Raw genomic sequence first — 24189 nt, forward strand, 5'->3', positions numbered from 1 at the left:
AGAAGTAAAGCTATTCCCCCAAGTGTCACAGCTAGAGATGTATCTGTCCCTCCCCTGCTTCTGGTAGAGTGTTTTCTCAGTGGTCAGTGATCTCTGCTGGGAGGATTGGGGTGGCTGAGCTGGCTTCACTGCAGGACCCTGGGCAGCAAGCTGTCTCCCTTACCCCCCCCCCCCCCGCTTCAAGTTCCTGCCCTGTGTAGGAGATGTGTTCAGGTCTCTGATCTCTCAGTCTCTAGGGCTTTGGATTAGAGCAGACTGGCTGCCTTCCCACTTGGTGCTGCTGGACCCAGAGTCCCCAAGTGCTTTCCCAGATGTGCAGGCACATGGCTCTGTGCTGGGGGTCAGTAACCAGCCTCAGGGGAGCCCAGTGGGGGTGACGGTCCCTGCACACAAGAACTGCCAAGGGAGGCCAGTGAGGGATCCATAGGATCCTGCATCCAGCCCAGATCTACACATCCCACAGATTCCTGTGTGCTCCCAGCACTTCTTCCAGTCTCATTTATGCAGGCTTCTTTTCTGATCTCTGGGGATTCATTCTGGGCAGGAACCAGAGCCTCAGTTTTGGTTCTAGGCCAGCAGTGGTCAGAGGGTGGGGAGTGAGGGGTGGGGCAGAGTGCATGCTCCCCTTCCTGACCAGGCCTGGTTTCCTGGACTCCAAGGGAAGGTCAGAGGTAACCCTTCCTCCCTACCCCCAAGCTCCCAATGCTTGGACTCTAAAGGAAAAAAAAAAACCTTTCATGCCTGAGGTTCAATGCCCAACACAGGTGGGGAGCTGGGGGCTCAAACTGGGATCCTTGCTCTTTGCACTATGTGTGCTTAACCCTGTGCGTCACCGCCCGACCCACATATGGAAGGCATAACCATTATGCTATCTCCCCAGCTCCCTGATATGAGATTTTCTAGGGCCCAGTACCCTAGAGGTATTTGGGTGGGATGGGTGGGGGAGTCAGGAGGGATGTGTTGAGGCAGTCTGGGCCAGGGAAAGAGCTGGAAGGAACTGAGTGGACAGTCAAAGATGAAGGCTGGAGGCGTCACATCCTCACAGAGTTTAAAATTATTAAAATTTATATTATACATTAATTTAAAATTTAATTATTTTCATTGGGAAAATAGCTCAGCTGGTGAAGCACATGACTTGCATGCCCGAGACCCCCAGTTGGATCCCCAGTGCTGCATATAGCAGAGTGGCCGCTCATGGCTTCTCTTTCTCTCTCACACGAAGCATACTCTCTCTAACATGAAATAAGTCTTTTTAAAATTTTTTAAAAATATTTTTCTTATCTTTATTTATTGGATAGAGACAGATAGGAATTGAGAGGAAGGGAGATGTAGAGAGGGAGAAAGACAGAGAGAGACACTTGCAACCTTGCTTCAGCACTTGTGAAGCTTTCCTCCTGCAAGTGGGGACCAAGGGCTTGAACTTGGGTTCTTTTGCATTGTAACATATGCACTCAACCAGATGTGCGACTGCCTGGTCCTGAAATAAGTTTTTAAATGACAAAGTAAGACATAAGTCTCACTTTGAGCATGGAAACTATAAATTCCACAAAATACTTCTTTGTTTTACTTTGTATTTTTTTTTGTTTTATACTAAGTATTTTATTGTGTCTGCCACCAGTCTATATAAAATAATTACCCTTGTGAAATAGAAATCCATGAAGATTCAGAGAGGTAGATGTTAAGAACCGACAGAAGTTTACATAGTATGGCACGTGTTATAGGGATAAGCTATAGAAACTTCAAATTTAGCTCCTCTTTTGAATATTGACTGGGTCATGAAAAGTAGATCAAAAAACCTTCCAAAGATATGTTTTACTACAAAAAGGAATAGACTTTCTGAGGTCTGAAGGGATTCGTACTTGAAGACGCTCCGGTCAGCAAGGGGTCATGCTGAGCATTCTGCAGACAGAATTGTTTTAAGTCTGTAGCTGCTTGGGAAACCTTCACGCAGTTCAGCCGGGCTTCCAGCTGGAGCTGCTGAACCACCTTCCTCATAGCCGCGACATTGGAGGAGCTAGATAGATATGGCGCAGGCGAGAACTGAACCGGTTTGTCAGTCCGAGAGTCACTGAGTCGCCCGCGGGTCGGCAGGACCAGACGGCGGGATGGGTTTATGGTGGGGGTGGGGTGGGGGTGGGGTGGGGGTGAGTCTTTACTTTGTATTTTAAAAACATACAAAATAGAGTTTACTTAAATATTTATTTATTTATTTACTGCCTCCAGGTTATCACTGGGGCTTGGTGCCAGCACTATGAATCCACTGCTCCTGGAAGCCATTTTTCCCCCCATTTTTATTGGATAGGACAGAGAGAAATTGAGAGGAGGGGGAGATAGAGAGGGAGAGAGAAAGACACCTGCAGACCTGCTTCACTGCTTGTGAGGTGTCCCCCCTGCAGGTGGGGAGCCAAGGGCTCCAACCTGGATCTTTGCATGCGTCCTTGCCCTTAGTATTGTGTGCGCTTAACTCGGTATACCAACCCCCCCCCCCCAATTTGAATTTATTGTCACCACTGGGATTTTCACTGCTCCAAGTCAGTTTTCAGATAGAAAAAGAAAGTGTATTATCCATGTGAGCTATCTTGCTGGCCCTACGTTACGTGTTTACTGAGGCAAAGAATTTGTTCTATTGAAGATAGATTTGGGAATAAACCTTTGTACAGATTATTGAACCCCTGAAACCACAGTGTATGACAATTCTCAGCATAAAAGTATTAACATACACCAGGTGTATTTACTTGACTCAGTTGTAAATGTGGATCAGAAAACGATAATAGATTTTCCTTATCAAAGTGGGCCACAGCTTAAGAACTTGGCTTCCTTGTTTGTTACTGCTAGAAGAGAAGTGGGGAACTTTTTTTTTTCTGCCAAGGATCATTTAGATATTTACAACATTCCTGGGCCATACAAAATTATCAGCTTAAAAATTAACACTCAATGTTGCCATGAGAAAAGCTCCTGGGTTTATTGAATTTCAGATCTGAGCTGTGGTTTGCTTTGACAGTGCCAGACCAAATGCACTAACCCTGCTGTATACAGCCCTCACGCTGGACATTCCCCACCCCTGCTGTAGAATCAAGACTTATTAAGCACCACTGTGTTAGATTTATTTCATTTCACTTATTTTTGAGAGAGAGGGAAAGAGAGAAAACCAAAGCATTACACTGGCATGTGATGTAGGAATTGAACTTGGGGCTCCAAGTTCACACTTGAGAGTCTATTTTTTTTTTTTTTCAGAGCACTGATCAGCTCTAGCTTATGATGGTGCAGGGGATTGTACCTGGGACTTTGGAGCCTCAGAGATGAGTCTCTTTGCATCACCATTATGGTATCTACCCTGGTCCAAGAGTCTAATGCTTTATCCACTGTACCACCTCCTACGTATCATCTAGCTTTCTTTTCTTTCTTTTTTCTTCTTCTTCTTTCTTTTTTGTGGGGAGAAAGCTCTGGAGTCTCATGCCTATGCAGTTCCAGCACTCCCAGGGTACACATACTCCCTCTTTCTTTTTGTCTTTTAATCTTAGATAGGGAGAGAAGGAGAGACATCACACAACTGTTTACCATTCATGAAAAATTTCCCTGGTGCTGTCATGCTGCTCCCATGTAGTAGCAGGGGCTTGAATGAGAGTCTTCACACATGGTAAACTATGCACTCTACCAAGTGAGATATCTTCCAGATCCAACCTTTTCTTAAATTATTTATTTTCTGGATAGAGACAGCCAGAAACTGAGAGGGTAGGGAGAGATAAAGTGGGAGAGAAACAGACACCTGCAGCACTGCTTCACCACTTGCAAATCTAACATTTTTTTTCATAAGAGAGAACCAGAGCATCATTCTGGCATGTCAGTGTTGGGGGTTTAACTTAGGAGCTCACACACTCAGGTCCTTTGCTCTGCCACTGAGCCATCTCCCTAGCTGGGTGTATATATATAAGCCACATTTCTATATCTGAATTTCCTCCTTCTGAGAGTAGGAGATTATATATATATATATATTTGCCTCCAGGGTTATTGCTGGGGCTCAGTGCCAGCACTATGAATCCACTACTCCTGGAAACCATCTCCCCCCCATTTTTGTTCCCCTTGTTGTTGTTATTGTTGTTGTTGAAAGAAATCGAGCGAGGGGAAGTCAGAGGGGGAGAAAGAGATAGACATCTGCAGACCTCCTTCATCATTTGTGAAGTGACTCCCCTGCAGGTGGGGATCCCGGGGCTTGAACTGGGATCCTTATGCAGGTCCTTGCACTTTGCGCCACCTGCGCTTAACCCACTGCACTACCGCCTGGCCCCTGGGATGATCTTTTTAATGAAAAATTTCTTTTCTACTAGGATTATTGCAGGGGGTTGATGCCTACATGACCCCACTGATTCTGGTAGCTATTTCTTCCCCTCTCTCTACATAGAGTGAGAGACAGAGATGAGGGGAGAGAGAAGGAGAGACAGTGAAGCAACAGTCCATTGCTCAGGAGACTTCCCTCTTGTAGACATCCCCCCATGTGGTGATCTAGGACTTGAATCCAGGTCTTTGCAAGTGATAATGTGTATGCTCTACCCAGTGAACCACTTGCTGACCCCAAGGTAACGTTTATTACATCAAAAGGCACATCAAGGGAATTCTGGTCTACCCTCCTCTGGCTCACAAAGCTAATTTGTACCCTGACACCCACAACTTCCAGTACCCCCTTGGTGTTTTGTAAGTCTAGGAATGTTCCAAGTTGGATTTCAAATAGAGATGATAGAAGATCCTGTCACATCACTGGCAGCTCTTTGCTTTCCCTTTTGGTTTCTCCACATCTTTATTATTATTATTATTTATTTATTCCGTTTTGTTGCCCTTGTTGCTTTATTGTTGTAATTATTATTGTTGTCTGTCTTCGTTGTTGGATAGGACAGAGAGAAGGAGAGAGGAGGGGGAAAACAGAGAGGAGGAGAGAAAGACAGACACCTGCAGACCTACTTCACCACTTGTGAAGCAACTCCCCTGCAAGTGGGGAGCCGGGGGCTCGAACCAGGATCATTCTGCTGGTCCTTGCACTTTGTGCCACATGCGCTTAACTCGCTGCACTACCACCTGACTCCCACTCCACATCTTCTAGTGATGTTCCTGCTAGTGGACTCCAGATCCTGAGCATGGGTGTGGGCTTTCCCTCATGTGCAACCCCCCAGTCCCCTGCAGGAGACAGTGTGAAAGGTGAAAGCAAAGCACCCCGGCACTGACCCCAGCTCTGGGACTCCACAGTAAGACGAGGGAACAGGAAGTGGCATGAGGAATGTGTGCCACACTCGTGGGGCTGCCTCTCTGGACCCCAGAAGGATGCAAAGTCAGAGAGGACCCTGAACCCCAGAGTCAACCAAGAGGGAAAAAGAAGACTTAACAAACAAACAAACAAGAACAACAAAAACTGTTGACCAAGGAGAAGACTTAGCAAGTAGAGAGCACTGGACTTGCATGCCTGAAGTTCTTGGTTAAAACCCGACACCTTGTGTGCCAGAGTGGTACTCTGGCTTCTCTCATATGTAATAACTAAATCTAAAAAAAAAAAAAAAAAGATTAAATATTTCTTTCTTTCCTTCTTCTCCTTTTTTTTTTTTTTTACAAGAGCACTCCAGTTTTGGATTATGACTGAACCTCAGGCATGAAAGACTGATGCATAACTTAACTGGCTGTGCTATTTCCTTGGCAAAATAAATCATAAAGAAAGAAACCAAAAGGTCACACTATTCTTTGCATTCAATATAAATGGAAGAGGTGCTTTTAAGAAAGTTCCTGTGTATACAGAAGCTCTCAGAAAAGTTGTAAACATGTATAACAATCAGCCAGGCGAGTGAGGAGGTTCAGTGGCAACTTGGTATATGCCACTCGGCAGCACCCCTACTGCTGCCATGGTCTGTGTCTCCATCAGCACTGTCCCCACTATGGTTGTGGTCCCTGAAGTGGCTGCTATGGCTTTGCCATGGGGCCTAGCCTGTGGCTGATAATGACACGAAGAATAGATAGGCACTTTTCCTCAGACAGTGAAGTGTAGCTCAGATCAAGTCCTTTGTGAGCCCTTCGAGTCTGTGTATTCTCAGAGCCCGTCGGTCAGGTGCTTGTGTACCTGTGACTCCTCTGTGTGTGTGTCCTTCGAGGGGCCTGGTGACTCCTAGACATTTGGGGTTATGGCAGTGTGGCTCCTCTTCTGCTCATAGGTAAAAGTTTTTTTTTTGGGGGGAGGAGCCTGTTCTTAAATGAATACAGGAATTAGCATGTCTGTGTCCCCAAGTGTGATGGACCCAGACGTGCCCCTGGGACTCAGGCTCCTGACACATGGGGTGGGCCGTTTTTTCTGGCATGTTTCAATAACATAATTACAGGGAGTATTTTTAGGCTCCCTCTAACGGGCCGGCTGTTTACCAGGCTCTGATCGTGCTCCATTCTTCTCCATGAATATATATAGAGAGCTTGGGCCACTTCTTCTTGCTCGGGTTTAGCTAAAGAGGGACAGTGGCTGCCACAACCACCTCCTGTGGTTTCCTCCACCAGCACATGGGCTGGGCAGCAGAAAGAACCTGAGAGCTAGCCTCTCCTTTTGAACAGTGGCGGGGGCTGGGGGGGGTGTACCTCTGTCCCTAAAACAATGAGGTTTTAGGGCTGACTCTATTATTGATAGTAGGAGAGATTCAAAGGGTCTTCCATCTCTGAAAGCCAGAGTGGGCTGAGAGGTATCTCTGCCCCTGACGGCAGGATTGGGAGTGGTACGAGGACTGGGAATATGTCTCTATCCTTGAGAACAGTAGGGAGCTATGCCACTGTCTCTGAGAACTGGAAGGACTAGGGTGTCTTCTGTCTCTGAGAACAGTGGAGGACAATATCTCTGTCTCTGAGGACATTAAGCACTGGGGGGATATGTCTGTCTCTGTCTCTGAGAAAGGCATGTCTGTGAGGGGCATGCATGTCTCTGTCCTAGGCCCATAAACTGCATCTGTCATGTTCTGGTGGGGGAGTCGGGAGTGGGGGGGGGGGGCTAAGAGGAGTTGGCTCAGCTGTGCCCTTCTGTGCCCAGGTGGACCTTTCTCCTCCTCCCACCCCCATCTACTCTACCCTTGGATAGCTGCCTCTCTGAGGGAAACGAAAGAACAAAAGTGCTACATCAGCACATTCCTCTGGAGCAGTCTGGTGACCAGCTCCTGTGACTGGCCTGGGAGGGACAGAGAGAGGTCATTAAGCAGGTGGTTCCAAGGACCTAAGTGGCCTGAGTCTTGGTCTGTCACCTCTTGGAGTCACTGGACCTGGGTCCAATATTCCTGCATCACCTAGCTTGTGTTTGTCCCTTCCCCCACCCTTTTAACTTAATTTCTGCTTAAGGTTAAAACATTATTGAAAACAAACATATCATTGTTTTTTTATATTTATTTCTCATGTTGCCCTTTTTTATTGCTGTTGTAGTTATTGATGTCGTTGTTGTTGGATAGGACAGAGAGAAATGGAGAGAGGAGGGGAAGACAGAGGAGGAGAGAAAGATAGACACCTGCAGACCTGCTTCACCGCCTGTGAAGCGACTCCCCTGCAGGTGGGGAGCCGGGGGCTTGAACTGGGATCCTTATGCCAGTCCTTGTGCTTTGTGCCAAGTGCACTTAACCTGCTGCACTACCACCCAACTCCCACAAACGCATCATTCTAACAGCATTAGTGGGAGTTGTTAAAAGGAAATGGCCTCCCATTCTCTGGCCCTACTCACCAGCTGTTTTCTATCCTTCTGCTGTGCTAACTCTGAACCCAGGACACACCTCTCTGAGTAACTTCTCGTCCCACCCTTTGGGTGCATTTTGGTATTGTCCCCATTTTGGGGGTACACCTTCTTAAGGAAGGAGCCCCTTCAAGCCCCTCCTGAACTTGAGGTCCTGGTACTTATCTATGAGCAGTGGGGACCCCCCTTATTCTCTTCCAGTGACTGGTCACTTGTCCACAGACCTTTATCTTTTCTTCTCCCTTGTGTCTCCTCTTCAAGCCTCTGTGCCTCTATGTCCACTACCATATGTCCTCCCCACCCGGGCTCCCTGCTTCAGACTCCAGTGCATCTACCAGACAGCCTTACCCACACAACTGGGCAGCTGCTTCTACCCTGAAACCCCAAGAACTGCTCATATCCCCTACTTAATAGCCCCTCCCCCCGACTCTTGACTTTGCTGTGGCCTTACTCTCTAGCAGGTGCTCATTCCTAAGTGAGGGAGCAATAGGGACCCTTTTCAAAATAGGATGTGAGACCTGTGTGGTAATCTGGGGGGTACAGCAGTATCAGCTCCAGCTCTGCCTGCCTGGAGCAGTGCTCTGACTTGGGTCACTCCTGGTATCCTGGGGACCTCATGCTTCAGCCTTTCTATCTGGTGACCCCACAGTCTTCTCCAGGCCTATCTGGTACCCCATGTCTCTTTTCCCAAACCTAATGTCTATGACCCACACACTCCCTGATTCCAGTCACCCCTACCTCCTGCCTTCTATAAATGTGTGGAAAAGTTGTCCTACTGTAGGTTTTGGAAGGCATGCAGACAGGGACCCTAAGTATTCTGTTTGAAGAGGTTTTTTTGTTTTGTTTTGTTTTGTTTTTTGCCTCCAAGGTTATTGCTGGGGCTTGATACCTGCACTATGTATCCACTGCTCATAAAGGACATTTTCCCCATTTTGTTGCCCTTGTTGTTGCACTTGTTGTAGTAGTTATTGTTATTGTTGTCATAGCTGTTGTTGTTGTTGGATAGGATGGAGAGAAATCGAGAGAGGAGGGGAGACAGAGAAGAGGAGAGAAAGATAGACGCCTGCAGACCTGCTTCGCCGCTTGCGAAGCTACCCCCTACGGGTGGGGAGCTGGGGGCTCGAACTGGGATCCTTACACTGGTCCTTGCACTTTGCGCTATGTGTGCTTAACCCGCTGTGCTATTGCCCAGCTCCCCCCCTTCTTTTTTTATGGATGTCACTGGAGCTTCATTGCTCAAGGTTAACTTTTTCAGATAGAAAGAGAGATGTCATAGCACCAACACTTCCTTCAGTATGGTGGGACCCAGGCTCAAACCTGGGTTACGCCTATGACAAAGAAAGCAAGTGTGCCATCTTTTTTTTTTTCCTTTGCCTCCAGGGTTATCACTGGGGGGTTAGTACCAGCACTACAAATCCACTGTTCCTAGCAACTATTTTTTTTCCATTTTATTGGATAGGACAGGGAGAAATTGAGAGGAAAGGGAGAGAGATAGACATCTGTGGATACAGGTGGGGAGTGGAGGCTCGAACCTGGATCCTTGCACTTAGTACCAGCTGTGCTTAACTGAGTGCACCACCGCCTGACCTCTCCCCCTCAAGTGCACTATCCAAGTGAGTTATCATGCCAGCCCTGTATGAAGAGTTTTGACAACTTGAATACACAGATGATGTCTTCTCTAGAATAGAGAGCCCTCCCTGTTCAGCCAATGCTTCCATGTTTGGGATCTTTATGATGGAACTAGACTTGGGGCTCTTATGTTTGTTGTGTTCCTGACATTTGGCCAGCCTTTTCTGTTTTTAGGATCTGCTCACCGCACCACTTCACTTATTCATCTGCAGAGACCTCTGGGGACATGATCACACTCATGCGCAGCGACTTTCAGTCATTCCTGCAGGGCAGGAGGATGCTCTCGACCAGCCTGGTCATGAGGTGCCACTTGCAGGTTTTGAATTGTATCACCGTGATCCTGATGACTCACTTTCTACCTTTTATGAAGCATCTCAGAATCTTACTCATCTTTCTTCCTTCCTTTTCCTTTTCCTTTCTCTCTCTTTCTCTTTACATAATGAGAGGAGAGGGCCTGGAAGATACCTCACTTGCATAGTGCATGTCCTTTGTCATGGACATGACCCAGGTTTGAGCCCAGCTTCCATCTCACTGAAGGAAGCTTTGGTGCTGTGATTCCTCTTTCTGTCTCTTACCAGAGCTTTTCTCAGCTCTGGCTTATGGTGGTGCTGGAATTGAACCTCTGTCACTGTTTTTCTTTCTTTTTTTTCTTTTTGCCTCCAGGATTATCGCTGGGGCTCGGTGCCTGCACTACAAATCCACTGCTCCTGGAGGCCATTTTTCCCCCATTTTTTTTTGCCTTTGTTGTTGTTATTATTGTTGTCATTGCTGCCGTTGTTGTTGGATAAGACAGAGAGAAATCGAGAGAGGAGGGGAAGACAGAGAGGGAGAGAAAGATAGACACCTGCAGACTTGCTTCACTGCTTGTGAAGTGACCCCCCCACACACACAGGTAGAGAGCTGGGGGCTCGAACCGGGATCCTTATGCCAGTCCTTGCGCATAGCACCATGTGTGCTTAACCTGCTGTGCTACCCCCCTGCCCCCTGTCACTGTTTCTATATGAAAAAGTTGGCCTGGGGGCCAGGCAGTGGCAGACCCAGTTAAGTGCACATAGTCCTAAGCACAAGGACCTGTGCAAGGACTCTGGTTCCCCACTAGCATGGGGGACACTTCACAAGTAGTGAAATAGGCCTGCAGGTGTGTATCTTTCTCCCTCTCTATCTCCCCTTCCTCTCTCAATTTCTCTCTGTCCTATCCAATGAAATGGGGGGGGGGGGAAATGGCTACCAGGAGCAATGGATTTGTAGTGCTGGCACTAAGCCCCAGTGATAACCCTGGATGAAAACAAGAAAAGAAAAGAAAGAGAGTGGAAAGAGAACCAGAGTGCCATTCTGACACAGACAATGTCAGATACTGAACCCAGGACCTGACGCTTGAGTGTCCAAAGTTTGAACCAGTGTACCACTTACTGGGCTGCTTGTCTGATTTTTTGAAACTGGTTTGTTCATGTTTTTTGTTTTTGCATCAGGAATTACCCCTGGATTCTAGATTTGGAGTTCAGGAGTGTAGATTTAAGCTCTTTATCAGCTACTATGCCTGTTGTTTCTCACCTGAGGCTCTGAACTAAGTCACTTTATTAAATGGTACCTTTTAGGAGCAGGTGCTTTTTATCTGAAGAAGTCCTGTTAGTTCAGGACATGCTGTATGAAAGGTCTGCTTCCTGCCAGGAACCCCTCATTCCCAGGTGCTGATGTATTGTTTTTTCCCTGTGTCCTGACTATATCCTCTGGCCACTCAGTTCCAAAGCTCCCCTGGAGCCTCTGTCCGTCCACACCCAGCAGCCTGCTCTCTTGCTCAGTCAGTTGTGCCAGCTTTTGTCAGCTTCTGGTGCTGTCTTTCTCTATACCCCTCTCCTTGTCTACTTTGAGACAAAGCAGGCCCCTTTCAGAGGGTGCAGTGATGGCCCAACCTGGGTCCCTTCCTGAGTTTTTCTGCTTTGCTGGGTGAGCCCTACTGGCCTCAGGCATACCCAACCTAGCCTTGTGTCTGGTTTGTATTGAATTTTGTTTGAGGCTCCAAAGTTACTTTCCTGCATTCCCAGGTGGCTTCCCATGAGTCCCAGGGGCCATTTGTTCTCAGGTACTATCCTTCCCAGGTGCTATTACACAGTTTTTTAATTTTAAAAAAATATTTATTTATTCATTCCCTTTTGTTGCCTTTGTTATTTTATTGTTGTAATTATTGTTGTTGTTATTGATGTCATCGTTGTTGGATAGGACAGAGAGAAATGGAGAGAGGCAGGGGAGACAGAGGGGGAGAGAAACATAGACACCTGCAGACCTGCTTCACTGCTTGCGAAGTGACTCCCCTGCAGTTGGGGAGCCTAGGCTTGAACTGGGATCCTTATGCCAGTTCTTATGTTTTGCGCCACCTGCGCTTAACCGGCTACGCTACTGCCTGACTCCTGCACACAGTTGTTTTTTTTTAATTATCCTAATTTATTGGATAGAGATAACCAGAAATTGAAGGGTAGGGGAAGATAGAGACAGAGAGACGCCTGCAGCCCTGTTTCACCACTCGTGAAGCTTTCCCCCTACAGGTGGGGACCAGAGGCTCAAACCTCGGTCCTTGTGCACTGTAGCATGTGTGCACCACATGCAGCCCCTATTACACACTTCTGTAGAGGTTGTACTCTCAGGATGATACCCCCTGGTGATGCCTCTCCCTAACTACTGTAGCCATCCCAGACCTTATCAAGGGAGAGGCAGGATCCATGGGCCCTAATCTCCACAGGTCAGGCGGGGCTCTGCAGTGGAGGCTGCAAGGACTGTGGGTAGTTCAGGCCCTGGGGAGGTGGCACCTCAGGGGCCCTGGATAGGGGACAGTGTCTTACAGAAGAAGCTGTAGGGTCCCCTGAGTCTGTGTTTGCTCTGTGACTATGATGGGCCATTTCTGCCTTAGTTTTCCCATCATGGCAGATTGGGAAAGGTTGTGCCTTCATGAGAGTGACATTACATAGACCATGGTGCTGGGAGGCAGTTTTGCACTGGGAGAGGTGGACAGGGGTGAGCTGGTTCGCATGCATTTATTTCTCTGTGTCCTCTGAAGGTGGAGCCCTGCCATCCTGCTGCTCTGCTAGTTCTGACAGCCTCTTCTGGTCAGACTCCGACCCTTGGAGCTGAGGGATCTCTGGGTGGCGGTCTGCCCATGGAAAAATTCTGGCCATGAGGCCTGCTGCTCAGTCCTCCCAAAGGGAGACTGGGCTCAGGCTGGTAAACAAAGCCTGGGCTTGCGCAAGTCCACATGCAGAGGAACCTGCCCCCTCCTACCCGCTGTCCCTCCACCTAATCTCAGGACCACCCCTTTGCTCGCTCCTTTTCTGGGGCCCCCAGACTGGGTTGGAACTGATCATGCCCCACAATTCCCCACCCCTTTGCGGACACCCCTTCTGAGTCTCCCTCCTGTCTACCTATTTCATTTGCCTCAGTGCTCCATGGGGTGGGGAGCAAGGCATGAGGAGCTGAGGCTGAGTTCTCTGGAACTCAAAGAGGGACATGCTCCAGGGCCTGCCGTGTATGAGGGAGACCTCTCACCCTAGAAAGCTAAAAGAAGATAGTGGGTGCTGTCTTCAAGGGAGGCACTGGGGCTGCTTTGTATTCCAAGATGTGAGCCACATGAGGAGGGGCACAAGTCTCTTGGGATGAGGGCCTGTGACTGAGTGCTTTGGTGTCAGAGGGGAGCTGGCTCTGCGGGAGGGCAGCACTGAGGGGACCTCCTTCTAGGACCTCCTTCAGGAGCTAGCACCTCACTGGGGGTGACTCAGGGTCTTCTCTTACGCAGGAGGAAGGGGTAGGGTGGGAGACATTTCCTACAGTCTTAACCTGCTGTGCAGATGTAGGCTCCTTTCTTGACCCACCAGGCCTGCCAGGAACAGAATGTCCTTGTGAAGCTTCTCCCTGTGGCAGGCTGGGCTCCTGACCATCCAGAACCCCTGGCAATAGGTGCCTTACTACCTCCTTCAGGATTTCCACTTCCACTTCCCAGTTCTGGCCCCAGGAGTGACTTTAGGGCCTTGGATGTTTAGGCAGGTCCAGAGGTTGTCACCTGTGTTACTATTGCATCTTGTGCTGCCCTTCAGGTGAGTGGGGGTGGAAGGAGTGTGTGTCTGAGATTGCCTTGAGGCCTCAGAGGCAGAGTTCCCCACTCCCCACCTGCAGGGGGGGACGATTCATAAGTGGTGAAGCAGGTCTGCAGATGTCTCTCTTTCTCTCCCCCTCTCTGTCTTCCCCTCCTCTCTCCATTTCTCTCTGTCCTATCCAACAATAACGGCATCAATAATGACTACAACAATAAAACAAGGGCAACAAAAGGGAATAAATAAATATTTAAAAATAGTAATAATATATAATAATAATATTAAACTAAGTGAAACAGTTTGAAAGAGAAGCTTCTAGGGAGTATGGATCTACCTGACAACGTCCATATTCAGCAGAGAAGCAATTATAGAAGTCAGATCTTCCACCTTCTGCACCCCACAATGACCTTGGGTCCATACTCCCAGAGGGATAAAGAATAGGAAAACTATCAGGGGAGGGGAGGGGATACGGAGGTTTGGTGGTGGGAATTGTGTGGAGTTATACCCCTCTCATCCTGTAGTCTTGTCAATATTTCCATTTTACAAAATAAATAAAGCAATAACTATTTACAAAAAGAAAGGAAGAAAAAGAAAGAAAGAAAGAAAGAGAGAGAGAAAGGAAGAAAGAAAAGATTCTGGCATGTGCCTTTGGAGCAGGGAAGGCCCTTCATCCTGAGGCCTCTGTGCCCCAGTTATGCATTTATAGCACCTGCCCTACCTTATGTTCCTTGGGGTGGAAACACTTTGAGAGGCCCCACTCCTCCCACATCCTCTGTGCTCTGGGCTGCAGCCTGTCAGTCACAGGGGGCAGTGACAGGGTGGGCCCAAATGCCATAGAGCAAACCTGTGATTAGGAGCTCCTGGCAAAGCCGAGGGCACGTGGCATCCTCACCCAAGAGGAATCCACACAGTTACGGGTCCTGGTAACTTCCTGCCTAGTTCATCATGGGGCCTGCACCTTGCTCATTTAGGGGACCCAGGCTTAGGGCTGTATGCTGCTCTCATGAATCCTTTCTGTCCCCCTACCCCAGCATGGTAGCTCTGATGCTGGAACTGACCTATGGGGTCTCTGGCATCCTCTACATCTGATTCTTGTCCCAATGCTCACCTCCCCTGCCTTCAATTCTTGTCCCAGCCTCAGAGGTATTGCTGTTGTTGAGCTGATGACTAAGGTGGCAGGTGGGAAGGGAGACCCTCAATCTCTCAGCTGGAAAGTGGCACCAGCTGATAGGATTGAGACAGCTCTGGACTGGGGAGCTGCTGCCAGTGGGTGCCAGGGCATAAAGGCCCCCAGACCTGGGCTACAGGTTTCATCTGACCTACAGGACCCATCTAGACCCAGGCTGAGTGAGGATAGCAGTGCATCATGATTGACAGGGCAGGCAGGGACTGTGGTATCTGTGTATCTGCATGCTGGGAATGTTCCCAGCCTGGGACCTTAGGGAGGGATATTATTGTCACACTTGGGGGAGTTGGACGCATGCCACTCCTCTGTGTCTTTTTCTTGGCATCTAACTAGGGCCTCCAGGAACCTATAAGCTGAGCCCTGATGGGGTCTTGGGGAGCAGATACATGGGGTGGCCATAGCAGGTGGATACTGTGATTGTGCTGGTTCCAACACCACAGCTGTGTGACTTGGACAGGTGCAAGGCTCTGTGAGCAGCCTTCTCTATCAGACTTGGGTGGTGCCAGAAAGCTCTCCTCTCCTTGTTAATAGGAAAGTGCCAGGTGATGGCATTGGTTTCACTAGTGGAGTGCAAGCCCCTCGTCCTCACCTGCAAGGGCAAAGCTTCACAAGTGATGAAGCAGTGCTGCAGGTGTCTCTCTGTCTCTCTTCCCCTCTATTTCCCCCCTTTCTCTCCATTTCTGGCTATCTCCATCCAATATATAGACAGAGAATTCTTTAAAAATTTTAAAAGAGGGGGAGTCGGGCTGTAGTGCAGCAGGTTAAGCGCAGGTGGCACAAAGCGCAAGGACCGGCCTAAGGATCCCGGTTCGAGCCCCCAGCTCCCCACCTGCAGGGGAGTTGCTTCACAAGCGGTGAAGCAGGTCTGCAGGTGTCTATCTTTCTCTCCCTCTCTCTGTCTTCCCCCATCTCTCTCCATTTCTATCTGTCCTATTCAACAATGACGACGACAACAACAATAACTACAACAAGAAAACAACAAGGGCAACAAAAGGGGATAAATAAATAAAATAAATATTAAAAAAAAATTAAAAGAAGGAGAGAGAGAGACACCTGCAGACCTGCTTCACCACTCTTACAGGTCCTGCAGGTGTCCCTGCAGGTAGGAACTGGGAGCTTGAACCCAGGTCCTTGTGCATGGGAACATGTGCACTCATCCGGGTGTACTACTACCTGCTTCTCTCATATATATCGTATATTGATAACAGTCTCTTTTGTGATTTAAATAATAAGATAAAAAAAGAAAAATGTGGAATCCCTGACAATCACCACACTATTATGCTTTCAGCTGACTTTGGTGAGAGAAGGTTGATGTTCCATTTAGTTCTTTTCTTTTCTTTATTAGTATCTCATATTTTTACAAGTCAGGAAATGGACTTAGACCTGGGTCATCCTAAAAGAAGTCCTTGCCTGCACAAGAGGGTCAGGTCCCCTCTGCCCCCCAAATCAAGTCTTGAAGTGACAGGCCTGGATGTAGAACTAAGCAGTAGGGGCATTCCTACTTTCTCAACTGCCATTGGGGGACCCAAGGTGACAGAAGCTGACAAGCTATAAGACCTTTTGGGAGCTGGCTCACACTCCCACAGTCAGGAAGGCCCCCCACCAGGAGCCAGTAGTGGGGTCCACTCTGCCACACAGGACCTCGCAGGGCCCCACGGATGTCTGCTACTGGCTTTGCTGTTGGAAATTAGATTAGTTTTCCATAAAAACAGGATGCTCTGAGTGAGGCGACAGGCAGCATGTTGCTCTTTTCTCTCACTCCTCTTTTTCCAGGAACTGGATGTATAGCTCCAGCCAGCACTGCTGTCCCTGCCTACTGCTCCCCCGAGTCAGCCTGCGCTCCGCTTTTAAGTGGCTGCCTAATTGGCTCCTCCTCTGCCTGGGGAGCTTGGTCCATCACCAGGAGGCAGTGTGCTGAGTGGGGACACTCCTATGTGTCCCAGTGGACAGGGCATTTGAGAAGGGGCTGCAGGCCTTGCTGGCGCCCCTTATGGGATACTGTGGGTTAGAGGGGCCGAAGGGGGGGGGCATGCTTCCTGGTCATGGGTCCCTGCTGCTGCAGGTGAGTCTCAGGTGATGGCTGATGCCTTGACCTCTCCCCCAAGACAGCATAGAACTTCTGGCACTTAGGGTCCATCCAGCCCTGGATTAAGAGGCTATTTAATTCAAGATGTGGGGGAGAGCAGGGTCCAGGGGTCATATTCACAATATATGCCTGGAGGTTTTAGAGAACCTCAGAATTTCAGGGTAGGGGGTACTGGGGGATATCACTTTTGTCCTAGGGAACTGAGTCCCTGGCTTCTCCAGTTGCTCTGAATCCCAGGGGACATAAGGGGCTGGTCACTGTTCCTAGCAATGGAGAGGGGTTCAGCCTGGTACTCACCCACTGGCCGTGTAGACTTCACTTGTGTCCTTTGGGGGCCCTCAGCATGATCCCTCCATTATGAGTAGATAGAGCACAAAGCCCCTTATCTCTGACCCAGCAAGGCTATCCTCATGCCCTCATGTGGAAGGGTGCTGGAGTTTTTTTCCCAGTAGGCTGAGGCTTTACACCATGAGAGAATTGAGGACAGATTGAAAAGCCTCACCCCCATTCTGGAGAAGGTACCCAATGGAGGAGTTCCAGAGTTCAAAGGTGACTCTTTTCTTGGAAGTATATCCCAGAATTTGTGAAAGCCCATTTTAGGTGGGGGTTGGAACTTGAGGGTGAGTGGGTTGGAGATGAGCAAAACATTTAGTACTAGTAGTGGAAGTTATTTATTTATTTATTTATTTATTTATTTATTTATTTTCACCAGCTCTGCCTTATGATGGTGCAGGGGGTTGAACCTGGGACTTTAGAGCCTCAGGCATGAAAGGTGTGTGTGTGTGTGTCTGTGTGTGTGTGTGTGTGTGTGTCTGTGTGTGTGTGTTTCCCTCCAGGGTTATTGCTGGGGCTCGGTGCCTACACTACGAATCCACTATTCCTGGAGTCCATTTTTTCTCTTTGTTGCCCTTGTTGTTTATCATTGTTGTTATTATTGCTGTCGCTATTGGATAGGACAGAGAGAAACTGAGAGAGGAGGGAAGACAGAGGAGGAGAGAAAGACAGCTTCACCACTTGTGAGACAACCCCCACCTCCCACCCCCACCCCACTCCCCACAGGTGGGGAGCCAGGGGCTTGAACCAGGATCCTTGTGCTGGTCCTTGGATTTCATGCCATGTGCACTTAACCTGTTGTGCTACCGCCCAGCACCCAAAAGTCTTTCGCATAACCATTGTGCTATCTCCCTCACCCACTACAGTAGAGTTTTATTGGGTGAAATACTCCTTGGCAGGCAGAAAAGTCCTGGCAAGTTATTAGTGGCTGTACTTCCTGCATCCAAGACACTAGAAAAGGAAGAAACGGAAAGTGATCTTTCATGCAGAAGGGAAACTGAGGCCACTCTTGACCTCAGGATCAAGCACGGGTTCAAGGGGTTTGAGCCAGGCCTTGTGGTCATGCACTTTGTGTGATTTAGAGCCTCAGGCCTGCTCTTTCCAGGATGGGTGTCCTGGGGGTGGGGCTGGACTGCCTTGCCCAGGCCAGTTATGAATGCACTGTTGATATTTCCCTACTGAGTTCACTTCGTGGGCTTGTTGAGCGTCTAGAGAAGGTGTGGCCACTGTCCCTGCCAGTCTGCAGCCACCTGTGCCCGGATGGAGCTGAAATTAGCCTGGGCAGCATGTGCAAAACTTGGAAACAGGAGGGTCAGTCAGGTTTCCCTAGAAAAGCAGAAGCAACAGGAGGCAGAGAGATGGAGATGTAGGGCAAACACGACACCTTATTATAATATGTACACATGTGACAGGAGGGGTTTACTGTAAGGAACCAACCAGCAAGTCTGACCTCTGCCTGTTGGCATCTTGGGTGAGGGTTGCTATTACAGTCCCTTCCAGATTTCACAGGCAGGCTGTAAGCTAGGAGCTCCTCTTCCAGGCCTTCCTTTCCTCCCCAGATTGGTTGGCTGTGGTTGCCTCCTCAAGGTGGTCTGATGTCTGTCTTACTCAGCAGGCTGATTGAAATGTTAATCGCATCTAAAACATACCTTCTCAGCGATGACGTGACATGGAAACCAGCCGGTGTTTGCTAAACATGTTTGACTAAAATCAAGCCCTTCTGACATGCGGTGAGCCACCACACCCTTCACAAAGCCCGTTACAAAGGCAGCAATCTGCCACCTCCAGAACAAGCAGTGTTGGTTTGCATCGGCATCTTCTCACAGTTCCAGGCTGAAGGCATCCTTATCCTGGACATGCCATCCCTGTCACCACATGCTGGGGATCCCTGTGCTAGCTCTGCGAGGTGATTCTTCTTCTTCTTCTTCTTCTCCTTCTTCTCCTTCTTCTTCTTCTTCTTCTTCTCCTTCTCCTTCTCCTTCTGCTTCTTCTTCTTCTTCTTCTTCTTCTCCTCCTTCTCCTTCTCCTTCTCCTTCTCCTTCTTCTTCTTCTTCTTCTTCTTCTCCTTCTTCTCCTCCTCCTCCTTCCTTAAGATTTTATTTATTTATTTATGAGAAAGATAGGAGGAGAGAGAGAGAGAGAGAAAGAAAGAACCAGACATCAATCTAGTACATGTGCTGCCAGGGATTGAACTAGGGACCTCCTGCTTGAGAGGCCAGTGCTTTATCCATTGCGCTATCTCCTTTATCCACTGGGCCACTTCAGGGCACTTCTAGTCACAGCTGTGGGGCCTTTTCCCCACTGCTGTGTCAGGTGGGTGTCTGTTGTGGGCAAGGTGGTCCTGGGCTGTGGGAGCCCATTATCTCCCCTCTGCTTGGAATTTTCAGGGAAGAGCTAAGACATGCAGAACCCAGGACAGCTACCTTCCTGAATTCCTTCACCAATACCCTGTATACCCAGCTCCGATCTCTATGGGCTAGGGAGTGTGCCTGCCTCTGGAGGGGGTGGCTAGGTGGCATTCCTGCTTACGTGCCAGAAAGGCCCCAGAAAGCAACACTAGTCTGTGACCTGGCCCTGGCCGCCTGCACAAGCCAGACTGGACAGACAGACTGAGTCACAGGGCGGGGGCTCTGAGTCAGCACTTCAACTTCTGTCTGTGCCCAGAACTGGGGAGTGGTAGTGGGCAGTGGGGCTGCCTGGCTTGTGCCCCAACATCTCTGGGGATGACCCTGGCACTTAGGAGTGTTTCCCAGAAGGCTCTGGGCCCAGTCCCTGTGGCCTTTCCTCAAGTGGAGCTAGCTCATTCTTGGTGAAGGAGACAGACAGGTGACAGCCACCATGTGACAAAGATGGAAGACTGGGTAATACTGGTGTCACAGGTTGGGGCAGGTTCATTGCATGAATCCTCTTGTAACAGGGGGTTAGAAAGTGATAAACCTGTTTCTTTCAAGCCTTGAAGTTGTGTCCCTGAGCCTGCTTCTCTGCATCCCCTCAGGGTGTTGTCCTATTACCTGGGCCAACCTGAGAATCTGCATTGTCACTCACAGGTGATGCTGGGTGGCCTGGGAACCCACTGTGGAGACCACAGCTCTGCAAAATGAGTATTGCTCAGATTTGGCCCCAAAGAGACCTGCATGGAAAATGTGATGGCTGTTGGCTGAAAGGGACTTAAAGAAGGCCCAGTGTCCTGTGACAAGACGTTGGGACTGCCTGTGGCCCATGCCTTGGTGTCACTCTGCTACATGCTGCCTTCCTGGGGTCTCCCAGAACTTTGTACTTGGTGTTCTTCACCTGGGGAAGGCTCCCCAACCCCCCACCCCAATTTTTCTCTGTGTTCTCAAAATCTCATTTTTTTAATAAATTTTTTATTTATTTATGTATTTAGTTATTGGATAGAGACAGCCAGAAATTGAGAAGGAAGGGGAAGATAGACAGGGAGAGGGACACCTGCAGCCCTGCTTCACCACTCACAAAGCTTCCTCACTGCAGGTGGGGATCAGGGACTTGAACCTGGGTACTTGCGTACTGTAACATGTGCGCTAAACCAGGTGCGCCACCACCCAGCCCCCAGATTCTCACTTCTTTATGGCCCTTTAGTCACCCACCTTGACCCCCATGACAGTGGACACAGTGGGAACACCATGTCCACCTCCTCTAGCCCCATGATACATCACTATGCCTGTCCCTGGCAGACTGAACTGGGTATGTGATTACTAGATGCCTATGGCAGCCATGAGCCTGCCCCTGCTCTCCCAGAGGCTCATTGCCAGGCCTCTCCTTAGTGGGGACCCTGAATTCACCCTCTGTCTTCCACATGGGGAGCCAGTACCTCTCTCATCCACAGTCATCAATCCAAGCATTAGTGCTGTTAGTGTGGGGTGGTCCTGCACTGCTGTTGGTGCTGGACTGGCTTCTGCTTGTCTGAGGACATCAGGGACCAGGTCCTGATTTAGGAATTCCCTACATTCCTAAATCACCTGGCCACATCACATCACCTCCACCTCCTTTTTAAAATTCTTTTTTTTTTTCTTTATTGCCACAGGGTTCTAGCTGGGGCTTGGGGAAGGCACTATGAATCTAACACTCTCGGAGGCCATTTTTTCCTTTTTTAAATTTTACTATGTATTTTTAAAAAATATTTATTTACTTATTCTCTTTTGTTGCCTTTGTTGTTTTTTATTGTAGTTATTATTGTTGTTATTGATGTCGTCGTTGTTAGAACAGAGAGAAATGGAGCGAGGAGGGGAAGACAGAGAGGAAGAGAGAAAGGTAGACACCTGCAGACCTGTTTCACCACTTGTGAAGCGACTCCCCTGCAGGTGGGGAGCCAGGGGCTTGAACTGGGATCCTTACCCTGGTCCTTGCGCTTTGCGCCACATGTGCTTAACCCGATGTACTACTGCCCGACTCCCAATTTTATGATATCTTATTAGATATGACAGAGAGAAATTGAGAGGGGGAGAGAGAGAGATACCTGCAGACCTGCTTCACTGCTTATGAAGCATCCCCCCCTTCAGGTAGGGAGTGGGGGCTCGAACCCAAGCCCTTGCACATAGTAATATACGCATTCAACTGGATGCATCACCACCTAGCCCTCTTAAATTCCTATAAGCAAAGCTCTGCTCAGCTCTGGCTTATGATGGTGTTGGGAATTGAACCTGTGAACTTGGAGCCTCAAGCATGAATGTCTGTTGCATAACCATTATGCTATTTCCCCAGCCCTTATCATTTCTGATGCTTTCCATGTGCCTTTCACAAGCCTCCCACTGTGTAGGCCCCTCAACTCTATAGGAATTCCACACTGTCACATCCCCATCCCCTGGTTGTGAAAGGAGGCTCTCAGGAGCTTTGTTTTCCTCCATTCTAGGAATTTGGATGAGCTTAGTCCAAGACCTTTGTGTAGCCACTAATTGACGCCTTTCAGGCTTATCTTTTTGGCCAGGGATTTGGAATTTGCTGTCTTCCCTGAGGGTCTGTTATGAGCATAGAGGCTCCACTGTGCCCCAGAACCAGTGAATAGTACCAGGTACTGAGTACCTAGCTTGATGACCTTTCTGCGATGTAGAGTGAACTTCCTCACACTGACCCCTCAGGCAGCCCCACACAGCTCTCTTTAGATCCTCAGATTGGGAGGGAGGCAGTACTGAACTGTGGAGTCCTTTTTTTTTTTTCCTCTTCCCACTAGGTTATCACTGAGTTCTGCACCTGCATGATTTCATTGTTCCTGGTGGAGATATATATATAGTGAGAGCCAGAGAGGAGAGACACCGCAACATTGCTCCTCTGCTCATGAAGCTTCCCCTTGGCAAAGTGTTCCTGTGTGGTGGCCTGGGGTTCAAATTGGATGCCTACACATGGTAAAATGCATGCTCTACTGGGAGAGCTATTTCCTGGCCTCTGGCCTCCACTTTTTACTTAAAGAGACAGAGTCACAATGGAGCTGCTCAAATGTTGGGGGCAGCCAGCAAGGGGATCTGGAACCCTGCTTGCCTTGTATCTGTCTGGACCTCACCTTCCAGCCCCCAGACAGGCACCAGACAATAAACTGGGACTCCAGGACCTTGCCACCCCACCCACCACCTCCCTAGCTGACTTCCTGTTACAGTACTTCTGGGACTTTCCCTTCCCACAAGTCCAAGAAGATGCAAGGCTCTGCCTGTCTCTGGGGAGTCATGACAGGGACCTGAGTTCCAGGCGAGGATCCTAAACAGGGTGACCTTCTGGGAGACAGAGATCACCAGCTCCCCCCACCTTCCCCACTATGGCAGAAGGGCCCTCTGTGCATTGACCTTGGGGACCCAGCAGCATGGCTCACCGTGTCTAGCCCTCAGCTAGACCCAGAACTTCAGGGGATGCCAGGAGGAGGTGATGCCAGGCTACCCAGGCAGGGAAGTCCAGGCCCACACCTGATCCCTGTGTCCATGAATGCAGTGGCTGTTTACCTGTGTGTGGCCAATGCCTGGGGACGTCCCTGGTGTGGAATGTGAGCCCCACCCAGGCCCTGGAATCTGACTGGGGGTGGGGGTGAGGGTGCTAAGGGCTGGACTACAGGGGAGCTAAGCCAGCTGAGCACACACCAGGTCTCGAGTGGGCCCTCTGTTTTGAGGCGAGCTGGAGACTGGGGCCCACAGTGGTGGACCCTGTCTTGTGGGAAAGGTCTGTCTTACAATAGAAAGTGGGGTTCCTAACAGTACTAGTTAGTCTAAGTGCCCCTGAGGGAAAAGCACCCCTCAAGCCTATCTCTGGATAAGCACACAAGAGGTGGGGGGACAAGAGGTCACCCCCACTTCTAGGTGGAGTACTTCCAAGCAGGGCAGCCTGGAAGTTGGGAGCTTGAATTCAGGTGGTTCAGACTCCTTGCTGGCTGGGTCCTCATGTCCCTTGGGTGTTTGCTGCTGACTGTGTGGAATGTCACAGCAGAGCCCATGGGGTCCTGTGTCACTGACATCCCCATCATTTGATTCACCCCTTCCCTGAACCCTGTACCCCTGTAACTGTGTGGTCAGCGTGTGATCCCTACCCCATGACTTCTATTGATTGTGAGCCCCAAACATCGTGGGGTACCAGTACCCCGTCCCATTCCTGCTGGTCCCCTGCAGTCATCTGCGTACAGCAGAGCTGCCAAACCCCTAAAAGTCAGGGCAGTCTGGCATGTGTCCCTGTCTAGAACTGAGTGGGGGTTGGGGGTGAGCTGCAGGGTGCTCCCACATCCAGGAACTGAGTGTGGTGGGCTTTTTCCTCCCAGTGTCCTGTGCCCAGCGCACCATGACCTGTATCTAGAGACTCATTCTGGCTTCACAGAGATGAGGGAGGGCTTGACAGTTAGCTCCCCACCCTGCATGTGTCAGGTGAGCCCAGAAACTCATATTCCTGGACACAGTGCTGGCTTAGAAGTGTCCCAGGCTCTTGTCTTAGCTTCAAGTAGGTGACAGAATGTTCCCCGATCTCTCCTGCCTGGGCTACCATTGGCCCCAGGTGGTCCTGGGTGCTGCCCAGACCTGGCAGGACTTGTTTCCCACAGAGGCCTCATTTCTCTCCCCTGAGAGGAAAGGGTTTCTGTGCAGTCTGAGGTTTTTGAGCTTTGTGACCCTCCCTCTCCAGGCCTTTTTGTCAGCAGTGCTGGGCTTCTGCACATAGAGTGGGGTGGGAGGACCCC

General features: G+C 49.3%; 2 protein-coding genes across 5 annotated transcripts in view; one reads left to right on the plus strand and one right to left on the minus strand.

Moving 5' to 3' along the window:
• The window catches only part of PIEZO1 (piezo type mechanosensitive ion channel component 1), a 59039-nt gene that overhangs the window by 3799 nt on the left and 31051 nt on the right, over positions 1–24189 (plus strand). The gene's annotated exons all lie outside the window — the stretch shown is intronic.
• On the minus strand, positions 1816–23636 carry LOC107522928 (guanine nucleotide-binding protein G(I)/G(S)/G(O) subunit gamma-5-like). Its single transcript, XM_060186369.1, has 2 exons — positions 23598–23636; positions 1816–2040 (listed from the first exon to the last, which is right to left on the minus strand). The coding sequence occupies exons 1-2, from the start codon at positions 23634–23636 to the stop codon at positions 1816–1818; spliced, it is 264 nt and encodes an 87-aa protein (XP_060042352.1).

Source organism: Erinaceus europaeus, chromosome 2 (assembly GCF_950295315.1).
Source record: "Erinaceus europaeus chromosome 2, mEriEur2.1, whole genome shotgun sequence".
Taxonomy (NCBI): Eukaryota; Metazoa; Chordata; class Mammalia; order Eulipotyphla; family Erinaceidae; genus Erinaceus; species Erinaceus europaeus.

What these genes read in the sequence shown, in the direction of transcription:
- LOC107522928 (XM_060186369.1), bottom strand. Translation starts at nt 23,636, where the DNA reads ATGACTGCAGGGGACCAGCAGGAATGGGACGGGGTACTG. An exon ending in AGGAATGGGACGGGGTACTG is followed by an intron (nt 2,041 to 23,597) that starts GTACCCCACGAT and finishes AAACCGGTTCAG; the next exon opens with TTCTCGCCTGCGCCATATCT.